We start from the raw sequence: 19579 nt of genomic DNA, 5'->3' as shown, positions 1-19579 counted from the left end.
AGGACAAAGGGAAGCTTGGTGTTTGCAGAAATTGCTATGGTGAATAGTTGTTGAGAACATGACTACTATCAAGCTGTACAAAAGATGATTTAAAATTCCAAATAAAAATTGTGAAATAATGAGTTTCTCCTCATTACATCCGATTCCCTGGGGCTGCTTTGTCAGACTTTCAGTTGATGTTTCTTTTATAAAACAAATCTTGGGAATAGAGGAGGAGGAAAAATAATTGTTTAGTAACTTATTGCATTTGCATAGCAAACTAATAGTAACTAATGAAGTGTTATTTAGTCATAAGTACAGTTATACGATCTATTGAATAAATTTAAAGATGACAAAAAACAAATTTGAATGCCTTTTTCCCCTAATTACAAAATAAATTCACTTCTTGGGGAGGTTTATAGGGTAAATACAAATTCCAGTCCTATGCTTTAGATATGTTTTCTTTGTTTAAAGAATATGTAAAAATTTTAATTTATGTTATCAAGACTATCACTAATCATTCTTTCTAAGATGCCCACTCTGTGCCATGGTTCTTCCACAGTACCGTCCATCTTTGTTTCCTAGTACTTATCATTATTGTAATTTTACACTTATCTCCATGACTATTTGACTACTACCTCTCTCCTGTAGATTGTAAGCTTCATGAGAACAAGAACCAGGATTGTTTTTTGTTCTCCTTTGATGTCCATGCCCAGCTGAAGGCCTATAACATGGCAGGTACTCATTAAATATATTTACTGAATAAATAAATGAGCCAAAAGAAAATACCTGCCCAGAGATGGAGGAAATATTTTGGAGTAGTGTTGACTTGCTCGATGCTATTCAACACACACTACACAAAAGACTGTTCATTGACTCTGTAACCATAATTCAATTGCTGTATGCATGAAAATGTATCAGAAACATTTTTTAAGTGTAATTTTAAGGAAGTTCTAGGAGATGAAGTTTGGAGGTTCGGTTGTAGACTCTAAGCATGAGGAGTTAAGTTTAAAATTCACAGATAAAACATTTATTTGGATAAAAACAGATGCTGCAACTTCATATTAGATTAAAAATAACAATATTTTCTTGTCAGATGAAAAAAATTTAATCCCATAGACCACTAGATGTCCTTAAAATTATACTTGTACCTTTTCTAGTTCGTGAGTCATTAGGATCTGACTCAAAACAAACAGGCAAATGCAATAAACTTGAAATGACTTGTTCAACAAGGTCTTGAATTTATAGTAAATAGCTGGGTTTTGCTCCATTTGAGAGAAGATTAAATAAAATAAGTTTAGCTTTGTTTTATCTTTTGAATAAGATAATATCCCAATACTTAAATCTGGGTATGAATTCACATTTTTTAATGCAGAACAAGCTACTCATATACAAACAAGTTTAAGTTGAAAGGCATTATTTTTCAAGTGGCCTTAACATAAGCCACTCCTGCCATAATTTGCTGAGTAGTTTTATCTTATCTTTAATTATATGTACACTGAATACCTTAACTCAAGTGCAAGAACGCCATCACTTTCTAATAATGCTTTAAACACATTTATTTTTGTTACATTTATCAAGGATATCTCTAACAGGTAAGGAAAAAGATTAACATGTCTCTCTTAGGGATCCTTTTTCTTCTACATGCATCTCAGTGTCAACACTTATTCATGCATATAAATGATGCAAAAGAAAAGAGGAAATTGTTATTTTGGTTTATTAAGTGGGGATAGAGGTAGCTTTACTATTTTTATCTGACATTTCAATAATAGAATGCCAGTTCAAATGCCATAGACGTCTGAAAGCAGTGACTGAGAAAAACACATTGTTTACCTGAAAATCATTGTGTATTTAAAGGCATTATGTTCTTCTTATGTACGGGGGTAGATGATGTACTTAACATGTGACTGTCAAAGTCAAGGAACATTTTAAACTAAATTAGATATGAAATCAATATGGCTATTTTTATCATGAATCATAGACTTCCTTTAAAAATACATTCTATAGAAAACATATATATATATAATTTTTTTTAATTGAACAGTTCTTAAAAGTTATTCAAGCCAGTCTCCTGAGAAGTGCAAAAAGAAATCCTTTATGTCAATTGAACCATTACCATACCAGGTGATAAACTGTAAAATTCAAATAAGCATTGTAGGAATTCCAAAATATGAATAAGTGTTATTTCATTCCAAGAAAAAATAAGAATAAAAAATATGGGGGTTTTGGTGGAAAAAAATAAGAATGTATTGTTTTTATTTCCAATTAAAATGTCAAATGCAAGAATTCACATGGCAGGGAGTGAGCTGAAGAAAACACAGGTGCCTAACTCGCAAACTACAAAAAACAGTATAAAAGGTGACCATCTGGGGAGAGCTGGCTGACTTAATTTTCCTATGAGCTTACCGTCTGCTCCATATTTTTCTTCCAAACTCCCCATTCTGACCTTGAAAATGCATCTACATGTTTTGCTACATGCATTTCCTTCTAAACATAAATGCAGGTACACTTAATTATGCAAAGGATATTAACACAACAAAGGACATATTGTGTTGTATTTTATCTCAGTTTTCTGATTTTTTTTAAAAGGTTTCATTTCTGATGGTGATACTTTTTCAGCCTTTCAGCTGTTCTATAAATTCCTAGACTTTCCATGATACACCTGCAAGTGCTGACAAGCACAGTTCTAAGCAACAACTGCTTCTTTGAGAGCAGTGGTTCACAAGGAGGCCCAGAAGGCAGACCTCTGAGAACGTCAAGGAGAGGAGTTGGAAACCTAGGATTGTACTCCTTATGTGGACACAATGAATCATCACAGGGCGGATGACAAAACTGAAACAGTGAGAAATTCCTGGCTTGTCACAATACACCGATTGCCCAACTATGCTGAGGATGTCAGGATTTCTGAAGGAGGCATCACACTTTACTGACATGGGGAATTAACACTCTGAGCACAAAAACAGATTTTACACTGGTTTTCTTTTTATGTCTCAGTCTGAATACTGAAAATGATGCTTACTTTCAAGTACTTACTTTCAAGCACTTGTTGCTGCATCTTTTCTAAAACGAGACTTTTGCTTTATCCCACATTTTTTTCCTGGAAAAAGAAAATCTGTAGCTATCACTTCTTCAATATCCCTAATTCATGCTCTAATCATTTCAAGATTAGCCTCCTGCACTATATACATGGTATCTGCACTCCTGAAACTTGTTTCCAGCCTTGAATGCTTTCCAGGTTAAAACCCTGATTTATACTTGGCTGTCCTCCAACATCTTAAAGTTCATCAAGTGCTAAGCTAAACTCATCAAGTTTGTGAACTCACATGTCTCCCCTTTGACTTTTTCCTCTCCCCATTTTCATCATCTATTAGTCAATAAGGCATGCCCATCATTATCTCATCCTTCCTTTGCATTCCTATAACTCTTCCAGATTACAACGATAATACAACAGTGGTCCAAAATGATCAAACTGTTCCAAAGAATAATAGGATTCCTCGAACAAAGAGTTCCATGATCTGCATATTCCATAGGACTTAGAGATTCACAAAGTATCTGAAAGGCTACAGTAAAGAAACATCTTATTAAGTTTGTTTAACCTGATGTTTGGGAAACCCAGTATCTCCTAATTCATTTTACCATGCAAAGTTTTTCAAGGAGCATCCAATAAAATCTCCCAGAGTCATGTTTGTAAAACATTCTTCTTCCCTATAGATTCAATCCTGCAGCCAATTTTCATAGTAGCTAATAAATATACAGCTCAGATGATTTCAGTTCCCTGCTCAAAATTTTCAAACACTCTCGATTACCCATCAAACAAAGCTAAGCACCTCTATCTATCTGCAACCTACATGTTTAATCTGCTCTTTCATGACTTCATTCATCTCTGTAGTTCCCCAGACGTCAAGCCTAGGATCTACTGTACTACAGCCGCTCATCCTCAAACCAAATAAATGTGTTTCATTAAATAAATGTGTACCATCATTTAGCAATGAATCAACCTTTCACACAAAACTCTGGTACTATGAACAGCTCTTTAAAGACTTAATGGCTTCCTGATGCTTTCCAAACCTAAACCAAAGTCTACTTTGCTAAAGAAAAATATATTTACTTTCTTCTTTCCATGATTTGAAAAACTTTGCTGTAGATAAAGTTACCTGCACTGAATATTTTTGCAAATTAAATTGTCATTATTGCATGGTTTTCCTGAAATAAAGGTGGTATGTGGTGTTTAGTATAATTGAGCCAGATGGGAAATTGGTTAAGTAGATGTGGAATGATCATATTATCTGTGATCACTTCATTTCTTAACCAGTGTCAAAACACATATTCTTATCCAATTTAAAAAAAAGTAACATCTATTGAAAATACTTCTAAACCTTAAAAAATTTTAGGTTATAATTTTAACTGAAATGGTACTTACTGTTCAAGAAATACTTAGTTGCACATCTGCTTTGGGTCAAGCATTGGTACCAGGCAAAAAGCAGTCAACAAGATGGACACACTTGTTACCACAGTGTGTAGTTCTTACCGGGAGTTCCAGGCATGCTGAGAATTATATCTCCTTCCAGCTACTATGCTATTTCTCTGAAAGCAAAAGTTCTACAAAAAGTTGTTCTTACTGTCCCTAAAATATCTCATCCTCTCCTGAGCCTACACCAATGAAGCTTTTACCTACTATTTCAAAAAAGTGTCAGGACCATCAATGACCTTCACACTGCTAATCGCAAGGGTCAATTCCCAGACGAGGTCTTACCTCACCTGTTACCATTTAAGCCTTCCCAGCTTCTAAAAGACTTCATTTACTTGGCCTCTGATCACCACTGTCTTTTGCTTTTCCTCCCTGGCTGGTGCTTCCTCATCTTCTCAACCTTTAAGTGTTGTAATTACGCAGAGCTGAGTCATCAAACGTCCCATTTTTTTCATCCTCCAGATGGCTTTAAATACCATCTATACGTTGATAATTCCCGTATTTATATCTCCATCCTGGACTCTTCCCTTGAGCTCCAGAGTTTTTTAATACAGCTGGCAACTCAAACTCTTCATTCTAGCGTCTAACAGATATCTCAACACGTCCAAAATTGGTATTTCTCCTGGACGTAAACCCCTCCCCCTACTCTCTTCTGGAGTCTTTCCAATCTCAGGTGAAACTTCCTCTTTTCAGGTTCTCAGACCAAACACCTGATTCTTCATCAACTGCTTTGTTTCTCCTACACCTTATACTCAAACCTGCATCAAATCCTGCTGGCTAAGTCTTCCAGGCGTGTCCAGAATTTGACCACTCATCACTACCTTTCCTGTTACTACCCGGATCCCTACCACCATCATCTCTGATCTGGATTCTCTCATTTACTTCCCAACTCATCTAGCCCGTTCAAACTAAAAATCCCACCATCTGTGGCTTTAGTATCTTAGACTAAAAGCCAAAGTCCTCAAAATAGCAAGCGTCAGCCTCCTCCAGTCCGAGGGCGCGCTGGCCTACCTCCAGTGCTCGGCTGGGCTCCCGGAACGCGTCCAGGCCGCCGTCTTCCCGGGGGCGGCCAGGTGGCCCTCAGCGGCCGCAGTCACCATGTCCGGCGGCGGGTTACCTACAGCTGCGTGGTGAGCAGGCGGCCTGGGGCCCCCTGTCCCGACCGCCCCAGCCGCTCAGAAAGGAGCTGGGCGCAGACCTGCCGCGGTGGGTGCGCCGCGGTGGCAGTCCCCAGGCTGGGACAACTGAACTGCCCCTCAAACAGATTGGCACCATCTTCGGAACCCCGGACGGAAGCGAAACCCCTCTAGGATGTTCCGGGGCCCACCAGCCCCGTGGAAGGCGAGGCCTGGCGTCCCAGGGAATCACCAAGACTCCCAGCCCCCAGCCTAGAGTTGCACTTCCTGGAGCGGCCTGGCGCCACCTCGCGGCTGCTCCAGGGGCTGCACCTTTAGGACTCGGCTTTCCTAGGACTGTCCACCCAGAACCCACACCCTGCGCCTTCCCCCTTGGCCCTGCCCATCCCAGAGATAACTGTAACAGCTAAAATGACATCACTTGTCCAGAGAAAAAAAAAAAACCCCAAAGCCTCTTTGTCTTCATCTCTTTCTACCCTTTCCCTTGTTGACTGTGCCCCAGGCACAGGGCTCATTGCTGTTCCTAAAATACTTTCAGAACATTACTGCCTCAAGGCCTTTACCCTTGCTGTTTCCTCTGTGCTACTTTTCCTAGTTATCCTCAGGGAAAACTCGTTATTTACTTATACAGTAAGTCCCCTACATACAAACCTTCAAGTTGCAAACTTTCAAAGATGCGAACGTGCATTCGCACGTCCAATCACGTAAGTTACTTCACGTGTCTGGCTTACATTGTCACGTGCGTGCATCCTCCGCAAGTGGTTGTGCTTTTGTGTACTTTATTGTACAGTACTGTATAGAGTACAGTAGTACAGCATCTTTATTTCAAGCCCAGGATGTCCGGAAACAAGCGTAAAAGCAGTGGTGATAGGTATTAAAAACCTATTACAGAACAGTACTATATAGCCGATTGTGTTAGTTGGGTACCTGGCTAACTTTGTTGAACTTACGAACAAACTGGGCTTATGAACACACTCTTGGAACAGCACTCGTTCGTATGTAGGGGACTTACTGTATCTAATACATGAGGACTTCCCTGGATCCACCCCTACTTTCCTTGGCTCTCTCACCAACCCCCGCAAACCTGCTTCATGTTTCTGCAGATTACTTAAAATTATAGAAAGTTCTATGTACTTATTTGTTTGTCTTGTCCTCCTCCACCTCCACCCGACTACAATATAAGCTTCACAAGAGTTGAAATTATGTCTGTGTTCACTACATAGGACCTAGAACAGGAGTTGGGACATAGTAGACACTCAAGAATTGAGTGAATAATTGGGTGAATTTACAAAAGGGCATTATAAGGTGCTATGGAAGCATAAAACAGAGGGAACTAAACTAGGCTCAGGGAACAAGAAAAGATTTTTTGAGGAATCTGAAACCCAAATGCTAAAAAGACAAGTAGGAATTTGCCAAGAAACGGGAGGAAGAGGAAGGGTTCTCCCCACAAAGAGAACAACATTGCCAAGATCCTGACTTTGTTTATTCAACAAATATTTATTAAACACCTGCAATGTGCCAGGCTGTGTTCTAGGTATTTGGGACATAAGTAGTAAAGGGGAAAGGCTATACATAAATAATTTTTGGCATATGGTCAGTTAATAAAATTAAGAACATATTAAGATATATTTAAAATATTGGAAAATGGGAAGCCAGTAAAGAGTTTAATGCAAGGAATGACATGATCAGATTAATATCTCAGAAAATCAAAACCAAACATAAGCCTTACCCCCAGTTCCTGGCTGTCTTGATACTTAACCAAGAAGAGCTTCCTTTCAGGTTCCACAGTCATTTCTAATATAAGCCCTTAGTATCAGATAAAGTGAAAATGGTGCTAATTATTTTCCTGTTTGTGAATACAAAACAAAAAAGTCTTATAAATAGAACTTTTCAAGTTTTTCAAAACTTTAATATAATGTAATGTCATTTTATTTAAAAAAATCTTAGCATTCTTTTCTCATATTTTTCAGGAATCTTTTTCAAATTTACTTATTTTTCCAGTGTCATGTTCTTTCCTTATAATTTCTATTTTTAAAGTGCATTTTAAAATCATTATAAATATGCTTATATTCTCTTTCTGATTTCTTCTATATCGAGTTCTTTAAGTTTTTCAGACATACCTTCCTTTTTCTCTCTGAATTTCTGTTCCTTCTGCCCAAAACACAGGGCTCACTAACCCCCTGGTTTGTTGTCAGCACTGACAACACTCACTCGAATGTTCTATCTCCTTTTCATTCATTTCTAATGTTTATTTGTGAGCTCACCTTTGGCAGGGATTGTTTGTTCTATGAGAAACCAGTGATGTAGCTGGATGCTTCTTAAGAGTGCTTTCGGGGCTTCCCTGGTGGCGCAGTGGTTGAGAATCTGCCTGCCAATGCAGGGGACATGGGTTCGAGCCCTGGTCCGGGAGGATCCCACATGCCACGGAGCAACTGGGCCCGTGAGCCACGATTACTGAGCCTGCGCGTCTGGAGCCTGTGCTCCGCAACAAGAGAGGCCGCGATAGTGAGAGGCCCGCGCACCGCGATGAAGAGTGGCCCCCGCTTGCCGAAACTAGAGAAAGCCCTCGCACAGAAACGAAGACACAACACAGCCAAAAATAAATACATAAATAAATAAATTTAAAAAAAAAAAAAGAGTGCTTTCATTTTACTTCCTCTAGTCTGTCCTAGGCTAGGACTTTTTATGTAAGTTTCTTGTGAGAAAGTTTCCTGAACCAGCTCAGTGGTATATATTCAGACTCCAAGCTAAGCAATGCAGTTTAGGGTATGGGTATAATGAAGATCTAACACGTCACCCTCAGTTCCTGCTTTGCCCCCAGCCATGGGGCTTATTTCTCAGTCTGGGACCACTTGGCATCTCCTTCATCTCCCTCCGTCCGCTTGTACCAAGATGTCAGTGCGATACCACTGCCATTCCAGCCTTCACTTCCCCTTTCATTCCTGGCACCTGGAGATTATGCTGTCTCACCTGCAATCTAAGCTGTAGAGAGTTGAATTGTTAGATTTTATGTGACACCTCTTGATGTTTGTAATGGGAGAGGTTCTGTGTTAGCTCAGTCTGCCATATTACAGATTCACTCAAATTAGTCTCCAAATTGGATTTTAATTTGAAATATGAGCAACAACATAAAGACAGTCTGCCTAACCAAACAGTTGCTCAGATGTGCAAATAAATGCCAAAAATTAACCAGGCTGCAAAAATGCTTTCAAAGTCTGTCTTCCCAGCTGGGAACACAATTTCTTACTCAGTTAGGTTACTGTGAATTTTAGCTCACATGGGATAGGTTAACTTTGCAGAACTGTAATAGTATAGGAAGCTTGAAGAGTGTAGAAAGCTATCCAAGCAGAGAGGGGAGGTGAGCCAGGCTCACACCCAGCACAGGCTCACTCATCTGTGGCAGAGCATGGGCAGAAGAGACACTGGGCGCCATACAAACGGGTAAGAAGAATTCAGCTGACGTGTTTAACTGATTGATCAAAGTCCAAATGTGAGCTAGCATGACAATATAAAACCTCTGGGAGTGGCAAATACAGGCAATTTTTACAAGCTTTTACTGGGAGCTCGTGAGAAAGAACGGATCAGAGTTAAGAGTAGAGGTAAAAACTTGTTACAACAGGGAGACAGATAAAAGAAAAAACCCTGTATGCCAAGGTGGAGGGAGAGGGAAGCAGGAAACAGTGTTAATTCCAGGATCCAATACCAATACTATTAGGGGCCCCCTACCACTGAGGAAGGGGCAGGGAGCTCTCCCACCAAGACCCTCCAAGGATGAAGGCAGAGTTTAGTCTGGTAGACCAGGAAGAGGCAGGATCATTGAGAAAGCCCCATCCTTGAGACTCAGGCACAGGGTCTTCCTGAGACCAAGGCTGGGCCAAGACAACAGAGAAGCTCCTTTGTCCCCACCACCAGGCTAGTAAGTACCAAGAAAGGAGCGACAGTAGTCTACCCCTGAGGGAATGGAAGAGCAAAAAGCAAGAATCAGCTGGGACACGGGTGTACAAGGAAGACTGCAAGCTGAGGGTCAAGCAACTCAAATGGTTCAACTGAATGCATATATAAAAGCCATTCTCTCTTTTCTATTTCTTTAATGCTCTAAAAGCAGAGGTTGGCAGGCATTTTCTGTAAAGAGTCTGAGAGTAAATGGCTGAAGCTTTACAGACCAAATGGTCTCTGTCTCTGAAATTACTCACCTCTGCCACTGTAGCCTGAAAGTAGCCTGAAAGCAGCCATAGACAACATGTAAATTAATGAGCATGGCTATGTTCCAATGAAACTTTACTTATAAACATGGAAATTTGAATTTAATACAATTTTCATTGTATTAAAATATATCATTGTCACAAAATATTTCTCTTTTTGAGTTTTCCAACCATTTAAAATAATGAAAAAAACATTCTTAGCTCTCAGGCTGGATTTGGTTTGGGGGTTATAACTTGTGAGCCCTGGTTTAAAGCACAATTAGTAGCAATGAATTATGCATTTATAGCATAGATATAACAGTAGCACAAAAGACAAGAGGCAGCAGTTGGAAGTATATTATTTTAAGGGAGGCTGTGATAAGTTAAAGATACACACTGTCGACCCTAGCCAACACCCCCCCCCCACAATACAAACATTAAAAGAAAGACTTATAGCAAAATAAGCAAAGGCCTACATCAATATTAGATCAGTAAAGTATTGTTTGAATGTAAGGCAATTGATTAGATACAGCTCCTTTACATTTGGAAAAATGCATAATTTACAAATAGAAAATTTCATCTCGAAAAATATCCAGGAGAAACTGCTAAGAAAAAAATAATTAAATGTATTTAAATAATTCAATGTATTTGAAAATAATGGAGAACAATCCAAGAGAAGAGGCTCTGAAAACTTGTTCGTACATGTAAGACAAAGATTTCAAAACTCACACAGGGAAAAAAATGAAGCTAAGCAGGAAATTAGGTATACCTTAATGTGTATCTGTGTACAACTTATCTTGCCTATAGCTAATTTGTTCAACTACTTAGGATAGAGGATTGCTGAGGCTAAGATCATGTGATGATTGCTATACTGTCTTAGCTTAAATTGCTATAACAAAGTACCATAACCTAAGTGGCTTCAAAAACAGACTTTTATTTCTCACAGTTCTGGAGACTGGAAAGTTCAAGGTCAAGGTGCCAGCAGATTCAGCTTCTGGTGAAAGTCCCTTCCCAGCTCGCAGCCATCTGCCTTCTGGATGTATACTCACATGGTGAAGAGAGAGCTCTAGCCTCTTCTTATAAGGACACTAATCTCATCATGACCCCCACCCTCATGACCTCATCTAACCCTAATTACTGCCTAAAGCCTCCACCTCCAAATCACATTGGGGGTTAGGACTTCAACATATGAATGGGGAAGGGAGAGACGAAAACATTCAGTCCATAGCATACACAATCTTAATACTTTGCTATTCAAAGTTATCATTTGGAAGCCAAACTGTCAATACTTGGAAAATGTGTGTCATCAGAAGAAATGAGTGTCTACATGATCCAGAATACCTTATTTATCCAGAGGCGTGTATCTGTCAACCTCAACTAACTAAAACAGGTCTGAGAAGCTGGAGTGATGCAGAATTTCCCTTTGAGCCATCCACATAAATATCTCATCATTCCTTTAGTAATATGCATTGTTGTCCTGCCTTACTTGTTTTATCTTCCACTATTCTTTTACAAAAGCTCCATTTTCTAGAGAACATATACTATACCAGAGAAGGAAAGGAAATGAATCCTATATTTTTCAGGTTAAAAATGGTTAAAAATTAACCATTAATTAATTTTCAGTTATCTGTAAGGTTTTGAGGCAGGAGATAGATGGGCTCCAGGCTAGACATTTACAACTGGCCTGTTCACACTTCCTGGGGTGAGAAGAAGATGGGCTCCACGCCGGACTTTCATTACCAGCCCCCTGTTTACACTTCCTGAGGCAAGAGATAAACGGGCTCCGGACTACATATTTATGACCGGACTCCTCTCTGTATTTCGAGATCTGCACTTCGATATAAGAAACAGCAACAGGAATAGGGTAGATAACTGGACATTGGACACTTTTATGGCAGGGACAGAGAGGGACTAAATGCTGTTAAAAGAGCAGGAGGTCATACATTTCCCATCCTTAGGGCAAGGGAAACATTGCACATGCACAGAAAGGCTCCTTGGGGGTCATAAAAGAGGGGGCACCACCCCATAATTTGTGATGCTAAGGCCATCCCATAGGCCTCTGGGCTGTGATCCATCTTGGAAAAAAGTCGTGCACACATGTTGGGGAAAGTCCTAGGGCAGGTGTGGAAAAAGAAACCAGATAATTGGCCAAAGGTAAACAAAGAACTGACCTAGATAAATGACTTAACCACCTCTTTACTGCACTCCTTCTCATTAGGGAGGACACCCACACCTTTCTCTGCGGGTGTGCATCTCTGCCTTGCTTCTATCTTAACTAAACAAACCGTTTCTCTGTGTGCTCTCCCACTTGTTGTTGTGCTATGTCTCCAATAATAAACTTCGTATGTGTTTTTACAGTTTTTGCCTCCGTGAGAAATGTATTTTTCACTAGGGGCAAGAGCCAGGGGGGTCTGGTGGCTAGCATTCCTGGTTTTCATCCACGCTACCCGGGTTCAATTCCTGGGCAGGGAATTAAGATCTTGCTTCATGCCACCACTCACTGCTGCCTCTCCAAGATCAGTTTACTTAGATGGATCATCTCTCCCACATTTAATGCTAGGCAAATACAGCATGGCTTGGGCCACTGAAACACATGTTAAAACCTCAAGGCATATATTTTAAAGATCATGGGTAAGCAGAGTGTGTTTATGCCCTTCAGGCCATTTAGAGCCAATCTTGAAGCAAAAAAAGAAGTCACAATTTTCTCTTCATGCCTGAAACTCAGGTTGTGCTGCACTTGTCTCACTTAACAGCAAAGACTGTACAGAAAGGGACTTGGGGCCCTATTATCACTTTTCAACTCCCTCTGTGAGCCTGTCAAAATTCCAAGTATATGAAGAAGCTTTATCTGCGCATGACAGATCACTGAAAGATAATCTAAATGTCACAGTCATAATCTCTTGGTTCACTGGCACAGCATGGAAAGAAGGAACAGGATCTTGCTAGACTTTCTTATAATTCCATATTTGGGTATTTTGATCTTTTGTACCAAGAAAGTAATAAACATGATTAATAATAAGCACAACCGTTTATTAAACACCTGCTATTTTCAAATAATTGTGCTACACTTTTAAAATACATCACTTAAATTAGTCTTTACCAGCATTAGGATATACCCCTTTTATAAGCATTGAATAAAATTCTTTCCTTTTTGTCTGAACAACATACTGTCCTGGGGATGCCTCCTACCTGTCTGTCTGCTCTTTGAAGCCTTTGCAAGCACCTCCGTGTCTGCCATCCCTTACAAGTCCAAGTCCCTCAAGTCTTGTTACAGACCCTGTTACAGACCTATGCACTTGCTCTCCACAGTGTAGCATAGTGATTAAACTCAAGGTCTCAATATAAACCAGACTGAGTTCCAATCCCTTTATTTAGCCCCTTTCTGCCTCAGTTCCCACATCTTCAAAATACTAATAGCATGTGCCTCAGAGGTTTGTTTTCAGGACTAACTGAAATGAAATATGAAAAACTCTAAGCACAATGCCTGGCACGTAGTAAATGCTCAATACGTGTGAGCTGTTACTATAATACTCAAACTATGTTATCATAAATTATCTGTTTCATGTCTGTCTTCCCTGGACTGCACGCTCTACCCCTAGCCTTTGACTCGGTACCTGGCACATGGTAGATTCTCATTCTCTTTTCCTTGCAAGGCTAAGGAAGAACCAAAGGAATGTATCACCACATAAAGTGGGTGTCATTATTCCTATATTAAGAATGAAAGAAATAGAATGTGGAGAGAGTAAGCAGTATTCTAAGCTTCCATAGATAGTAAGTGGCAGAACTGCAATTCAAATCCATATCTGTCTAAATCCAAAGCTTGTGCACTTTTCATTTACTGCACTGGGAAAAACACATGCCCTGAGGAGAAGGGGTGGGGAAAAATCAGTCAGTGTTGAGCACTTACTATGGTCTTGGCAGTGTTCTAAGCACTTGCATATGTTTTCTTAGTTAATTTTTACAGTAATCTTAAGAGATAGAAACTATTATTATTTTCAATTTTATAGATGAAAAGTAAAGGACAGAGAGAAGATATTAACAGGCCAAGGTTACAGAGCTAAGGAAGAGGCAGGCATAGATAGGATTTGAACCCAGACGTCTGGATCCAGCGCTCACACCCCTGACTGGCATGTTTATGCCTCTGTCAGCATCATGTGATGCTTCACAATTAAACAGCACTAAACAAGAGTCAAAAAGTCACTCTTGGGCTTCCCTGGTGGTGCAGTGGTTGAGAATCTGCCTGCCAATGCAGAGGACACGGGTTCGAGCCCTGGTCTGGGAAGATCCCACATGCCGCGGAGCAACTAGGCCCGTGAGCCACAACTACTGAGCCTGCGCGTCTGGAGCCTGTGCTCCGCAACAAGAGAGGCCGCGATAGTGAGAGGCCCGCGCACTGCGATGTAGAGTGGCCCCCACTCGCCACAACTAGAGAAAGCCCTCGCACAGAAACGAAGACCCAACACAGCCAAAAATAAATAAATTAATTAATTAATTTAAAAAAAAAAAAGAGAGAATGTAGGATGAGAGATACTGTTGGAACCATCTTAAAAAAAAAAAAAAAGTCACTCTTGGTTATATTTTCCCCAGTCAACTGTTTAGTACACTTTTTATATCTGCATATAAATAAAATAAAATAAAAACCCTGAACATCTACATAAACTCTAGTCCCTGTCCTTAACAATTACCCAATCATAAAGTCCATCTGTAACAACTTTTCCAATTTGTCATTCAAGTTTTGCCTATACTTTTCCAGTAATCTGGTAATGGAATGTTCACAAATTCCCGGAAGGCACCCATTCTAATTTTGAGCAGAATAAATGTGGGGAATTTTTTCTTGAATAAAAAAAATCTGTCATCTTGTATCCTTTGCTAACTCACCTAGTTTTACCCCCTGAAGCTATGCAGTATTTGAAGAAAAATACACTAATTTATTCAGCACACATTTGAGCACTTGTCTTTCAGGCATTGTGATAGGCAATGGGTACACAAAGATGAATATAAATAACTTATGTTGTTACGGTGACGGCAGTGTAAAAGAAAAAATTCTATATTGTGTGGTAAGTGCTCTAGTACAATTATGAAAATAAATGTTATAGAAGCGCCAAGAAAGAAGGGATTTAGGGAAAGAGTGAGCTGGCAAATTAAGTATTTATACAGGAAATTTTTGCTTTGACCCCCAGGCATCTCCAAGTGCTTCCTGCTTCTACAGTATACCAAAATAAACACGGTCTCTGCCTCTTAGTATAGCTTGAAGGCAACAAACATTATCTGTCCTTGCCTCCTGGCAGTAGGGTGGCAGTACAGTTGACTCTCCATATCCGGGGCTTCTGCATCCACAGATTCAACTAATTGCAGAATCTGCGGATGCAGAACCAATGGCCAACTGTACCACACCTTTTTATGTAAGGGACTTGAGCTTCCTCTGATTTTGTTATCAGCAGGGGGTCCTGGAACCAATATCCGTTGGATATCGAAGGATGTCTTCCTTGACTTTGAGGACTCAGGGAAGAAATAATTATCACTGTTGAGTGGTGCCCATGTGTCAGGCCTGTTCTAAGTATTTTGCACGTGTTAACTCGTTTAAGGTTCGTTGACCTTATGAAGTCACTGCTATTTTTATCATTTCCCATTTCACAGACAAGGAAACTGAGATTCAAAACAGTCTAGTAACACTGGAAGTTACAGAGCTAGTAAATAGAAAAGCTAGGATTCAAACTCAGACAGGCTGGCTCTGGGGTGCATGTTTTAAGTGCCATACTAAAGCATCCTTGTCTTGACCCAGGACTGAATCATGATGGCTTGACTGAGGTACAGGGCCTGCCTGAGGTTTTAGAGGTGGTTGGGTGGAGTCCAGTGGGGCAGTATTCACTGGGCAGTAGAACCGAGGGCAATGAATAGACAGCGCTGGCTCCCTTTCCCTGGTGAATGAATGAATGAAGAATACATTCATTTTCACTAAATTTTATCTCTTTTATTGTAACCTGTCCAAGCTAGTTATAATTTCATTTATTTATTTTTTTAAAAGACTTTGGCAAACAACTTTTATTGAAAAACAACATTACATTCTTGTTACACTTTTAAAAATATCTAAATTTGTGAGCTTACCTGGCTATTAAACTTAAACATTATATATATATTTGACTTCGAATTGTTGCTATTGTTTCACGGGTTTTTCTCTATTCAGTACGGGAAATTGATTTGGTACCAGTGAATGATAGATATGATCTTTAAACTTTCTTTATAGATTTGTTATATATACATATTTTTTTAATTGAAGTATAGTTAATTTACAATGTTGTGTTAGTTTCTGGTGTACAGCAAAGTGATTCAGTTATATCATATTCTTTTCCATATTCTTTTCTATTATAGTTTATTACAATATATTGAATATAGCTCCTTGTGCTATACAGTAGGTCCTTGTTGTTTATTCTATATACAGTAGTTTGTGTCTGCTAATCCCAAACTTCAAGCTAGTTATAATTTTAGAATACTGATTTGGTTGGCCAAATTAGTTGCTATTCTTCTTAGCTCTATGTCACTTATAAAAAATCTTCTATGGCACTCATGCAAAATATTGGTAACAATGTTGAATAGGACAGAGAACCAAATTGCCTTGGAATAGTGTTTCAACCACTAGAAATCCAACAGTGCAATCATCCACTTCACACACCTCACACCTTCCACAGTGCTTCTATGAAAGTTGGGCTGTCATGAGTATATAGTATTGCTATGGCATACACCTGAAATTTGAAAAAAAACTATTCTTGGTGATCCCATGTAGGCTCTGTGGGATCACCACTTTCTTTTTTTTTTTAAACATCTTTATTGAAGTATAATTGCTTTACAATGGTGTGTTAGTTTCTGACCACTTTCTTTTTTAAGTGCCAATATCACATTCTTCTATTAATATGCCTTAGATTTTTCTGCCAGGAGGCAACAACAAGTAGATTGGTCTGTAGTTTCCCCAAACATCTTTAACACCTTTTTGGAAGCCAGGATATTTGTTCATCAGCAATTAGTGCTCTTTGACAACTTTCCTCATAAATCACTTTCAGCATTCTCTCAGCCATATTCCCAAATTCAATACCATTAAATAGACCCAGCTATGATTTGATGGAATTTTTTTCCCCATCTAACTCGGGGGTTTAAATCTTATTGCCATTCTATGATTCCCATTATTCTATCCTTTTTCCTTTTTTGGTGAAAGATGATTCTTTGATAGAAAAAAACAAACAAACAGAGCTCACACTGAAATATCATTAACTATCACCACAGTAGGCAAGTAAACAAAAATAGCATAACCAGTTGGACTTGGAATAGCTACTGTGTTTCTAGAGGAAATTACTACCAGTTCAAACTAGAAGCCCTTGTTTTCTGTCCAAGTCAGATACTATCTGAGTGTAATTTCAATGTAAGTTTCAATTCAACCAAACTTTTTTCAAGTAGTCTTTGGGTATATTTACTTTTACTTTTAATAGACAAGTCTTCAAATTCAGCTAGCACATCACTTAGTAAAAGTCAGTCACAGAGAAAAACAAAAACAAAAAAAAACCTCTTTATCACGTAGACCAGAAGTAAAGCATTGATGTAATCTACATGACTTTAAGGTTGTGTTTACATTTGCCAACCCAGAGTGATTTCAAATTAAATCGATTCTAACTTGTTTATCAGGACATAGCTCTATTATTCATCCATTTGTGGTTAAAAGGAAAAAAAAAAGTAAGGCAGTATAGCTTATGTGTGTGTGTTGGTGGAGGGGCAGATTCTGCTAAGCCCTCCTCCTTTTTTGTCTTTTTTTTTTTTTTACCCTTTTCAGTTGTACTCTGGCATTAACTTGCCTGGTTCAATTAACAAGTTAAGATGGCAGGTGGATACAAGCAATGGAAGTAGGGCTACAAGTATCAACAACAGCACCTCACATCCTTTCTTGGCCCTGGAGAGCATTCCACTTTTAGGTCTGCTACACACACACAAAGCAAAGTGACAAAGTAAGGTAGCCACCGCTTTTACATTATTATAGGTTGGAAGGCTTTTTTTTTAGCATTACGAATGACTCCATGATAGCTAGTCCAACTAAGTCAATTTCATTCATTCATTTATTCAGTTGATCAATCAATCAATATTAAGAGTGTGTTGAGCTCTGTGTAAACAAATCCAGCAGAGTCTCTGACCTGATGAAGACTATATCTCAATAGACAGATGTCAGAACTAAATAAAGAACTCTCTCCAAGAGGTATTGGCTTTGCACCTATAATAGCACCCTTAAAACCCAATATACATATCTTCCCATTTGATACTCCTCTCTAAATGTTCTCTTTTCCCTATTAAATAGCTAAGCCCTAGCTGTGATCCTGAAAAAGCACCACAAAAGCAAAAGCATTATTTTCATAAGTGACCAGAGCACACCAAATACATCTCAGAGCTTGGATGGCTGACAAACCAAACTAGAAGGTATTCACCAGATTTCTGTTTCTTTTCCTGGAAGTTCAATCATTAGCTTTTCAATTTCAATTTTAAAACTGTGTATAAAACTCTCATTACACGGAAAATACCTTTTTCAATAAGACTTTTTAGAAATTTGGTTCCTTCTTTTTGTAACTTTTCATTATCAAACAAAAAGAAAAGGTGAATATGACACGATTCTGACTCCTGGAAAATATTTTGTAACTGTAGTGCAAAAAGAAACTCAAATATTGATTTGCAAAAAAAATTAAATAAAAATATGTTTTAAAATGTTTAGTGACGCTTACGGAAAAAATGAGAAAGAAAGCAAATAATGTTTGTAGACTAAAACATATCTGGCTGCTATGTAAAAAGGCTTTAGAACAAGAGCCATAAAATATAGTCAGCCCCTCTCTCTTTCCTCCCCATCACAACCATCAGGGCATACAACTTTAAAACAACATAAAGACTAGCTTAATTTTTACTTTCCTTCTTCCTTAATCTCTTCTCATGCTAAAAAATAAATAAATAAATAATGAAGGGAGAGAGACGAGGAAAGCCCCTTTGGACTATGAACAAAAGCAATTTTCAAGCAAATACAGATTTCATAAAAACTGGTGAATACTGTTGATTAGAAAAGCTATAGGCTGCCCAAGGCTTGAATTGGGAAATACATAAAGTAATAAGCTCCGCTTGCCTTGAAAAGGGAAAAGGGAAAAGGGAAAAAAATTTTTTTTTTTATAAATTTATTTATTTATTTATTTATTTTTGACTGTGTTGGGTCTTGTTTCTGTGCGAGGGCTTTCTCTAGTTGCAGCGAGCGGGGGCCACTCTTCATCGCGGTGCGCGGGCCTCTCACCGTCGTGGCCTCTCCCATTGCAGAGCACAGGCTCCAGACGCGCAGGCTCAGCAGTTGTGGCTCACGGGCCCAGCCGCTCCGCGGCATGTGGGATCTTCCCAGACCGGGGCACGAACCCGTGTCCCCTGCATTGGCAGGCGGATTCCTAACCACTGTGCCACTAGGGAAGCCCAGAGAAAATTTTTAATGTATCACAAATTCTATGAAAAGTGTGGCACTCATGGGATTTCCATTTGCATTCAACTTTTGCACTCATGTTTTTTTTCAAAAGGTTCAAATCCACAAAATAAAAGCTCTTGGTTTTCTATTAGAATTTTCAAAGGACAAAAGTTTTAATTTTTTTAAAGGGAAAACACATCAAAATTTGTTTAATCAATATTTTAGATTACAACTTATTTTAGAATCCAAGAAATCAAGATCTACATTTACATTTTTGCAATGTATCCAAGTTGAATTTAACTCACAGAAAAGTTCAGTGGCTGTGACACCAGCATTTTATTTTATATAGGTGCCT

General features: G+C 38.9%; 1 protein-coding gene across 8 annotated transcripts in view; it reads right to left on the bottom strand.

The window, feature by feature from the left end:
* Positions 1-19579, bottom strand: part of LIN7A (lin-7 homolog A, crumbs cell polarity complex component) — a 252847-nt gene that overhangs the window by 116652 nt on the left and 116616 nt on the right. Inside the window, exon 1 of one of the 8 annotated variants that reach the window (XM_057556452.1) lies at positions 5459-5762. The exons of 5 other annotated variants lie outside the window; for them this stretch is intronic. Coding sequence is in view for 1 of the 3 variants with exons in the window: in XM_057556450.1 (XP_057412433.1) it covers positions 4738-4747 (10 nt within the window). In the remaining 2 variants the exon portion in view is untranslated. Of the gene's footprint in view, positions 1-4732; positions 4763-5458; positions 5763-19579 lie in introns of those variants that run through there. 2 more of the 8 variants (XM_057556450.1, XM_057556453.1) reach the window with 2 other exon arrangements.

This window comes from Balaenoptera acutorostrata, chromosome 11 (genome assembly GCF_949987535.1).
Source record: "Balaenoptera acutorostrata chromosome 11, mBalAcu1.1, whole genome shotgun sequence".
NCBI classification, from domain to species: domain Eukaryota; kingdom Metazoa; phylum Chordata; class Mammalia; order Artiodactyla; family Balaenopteridae; genus Balaenoptera; species Balaenoptera acutorostrata.
The sequence above is the reverse complement of the archived record's forward strand: the minus strand, read 5'-3'. Positions and strand labels throughout refer to the sequence as shown.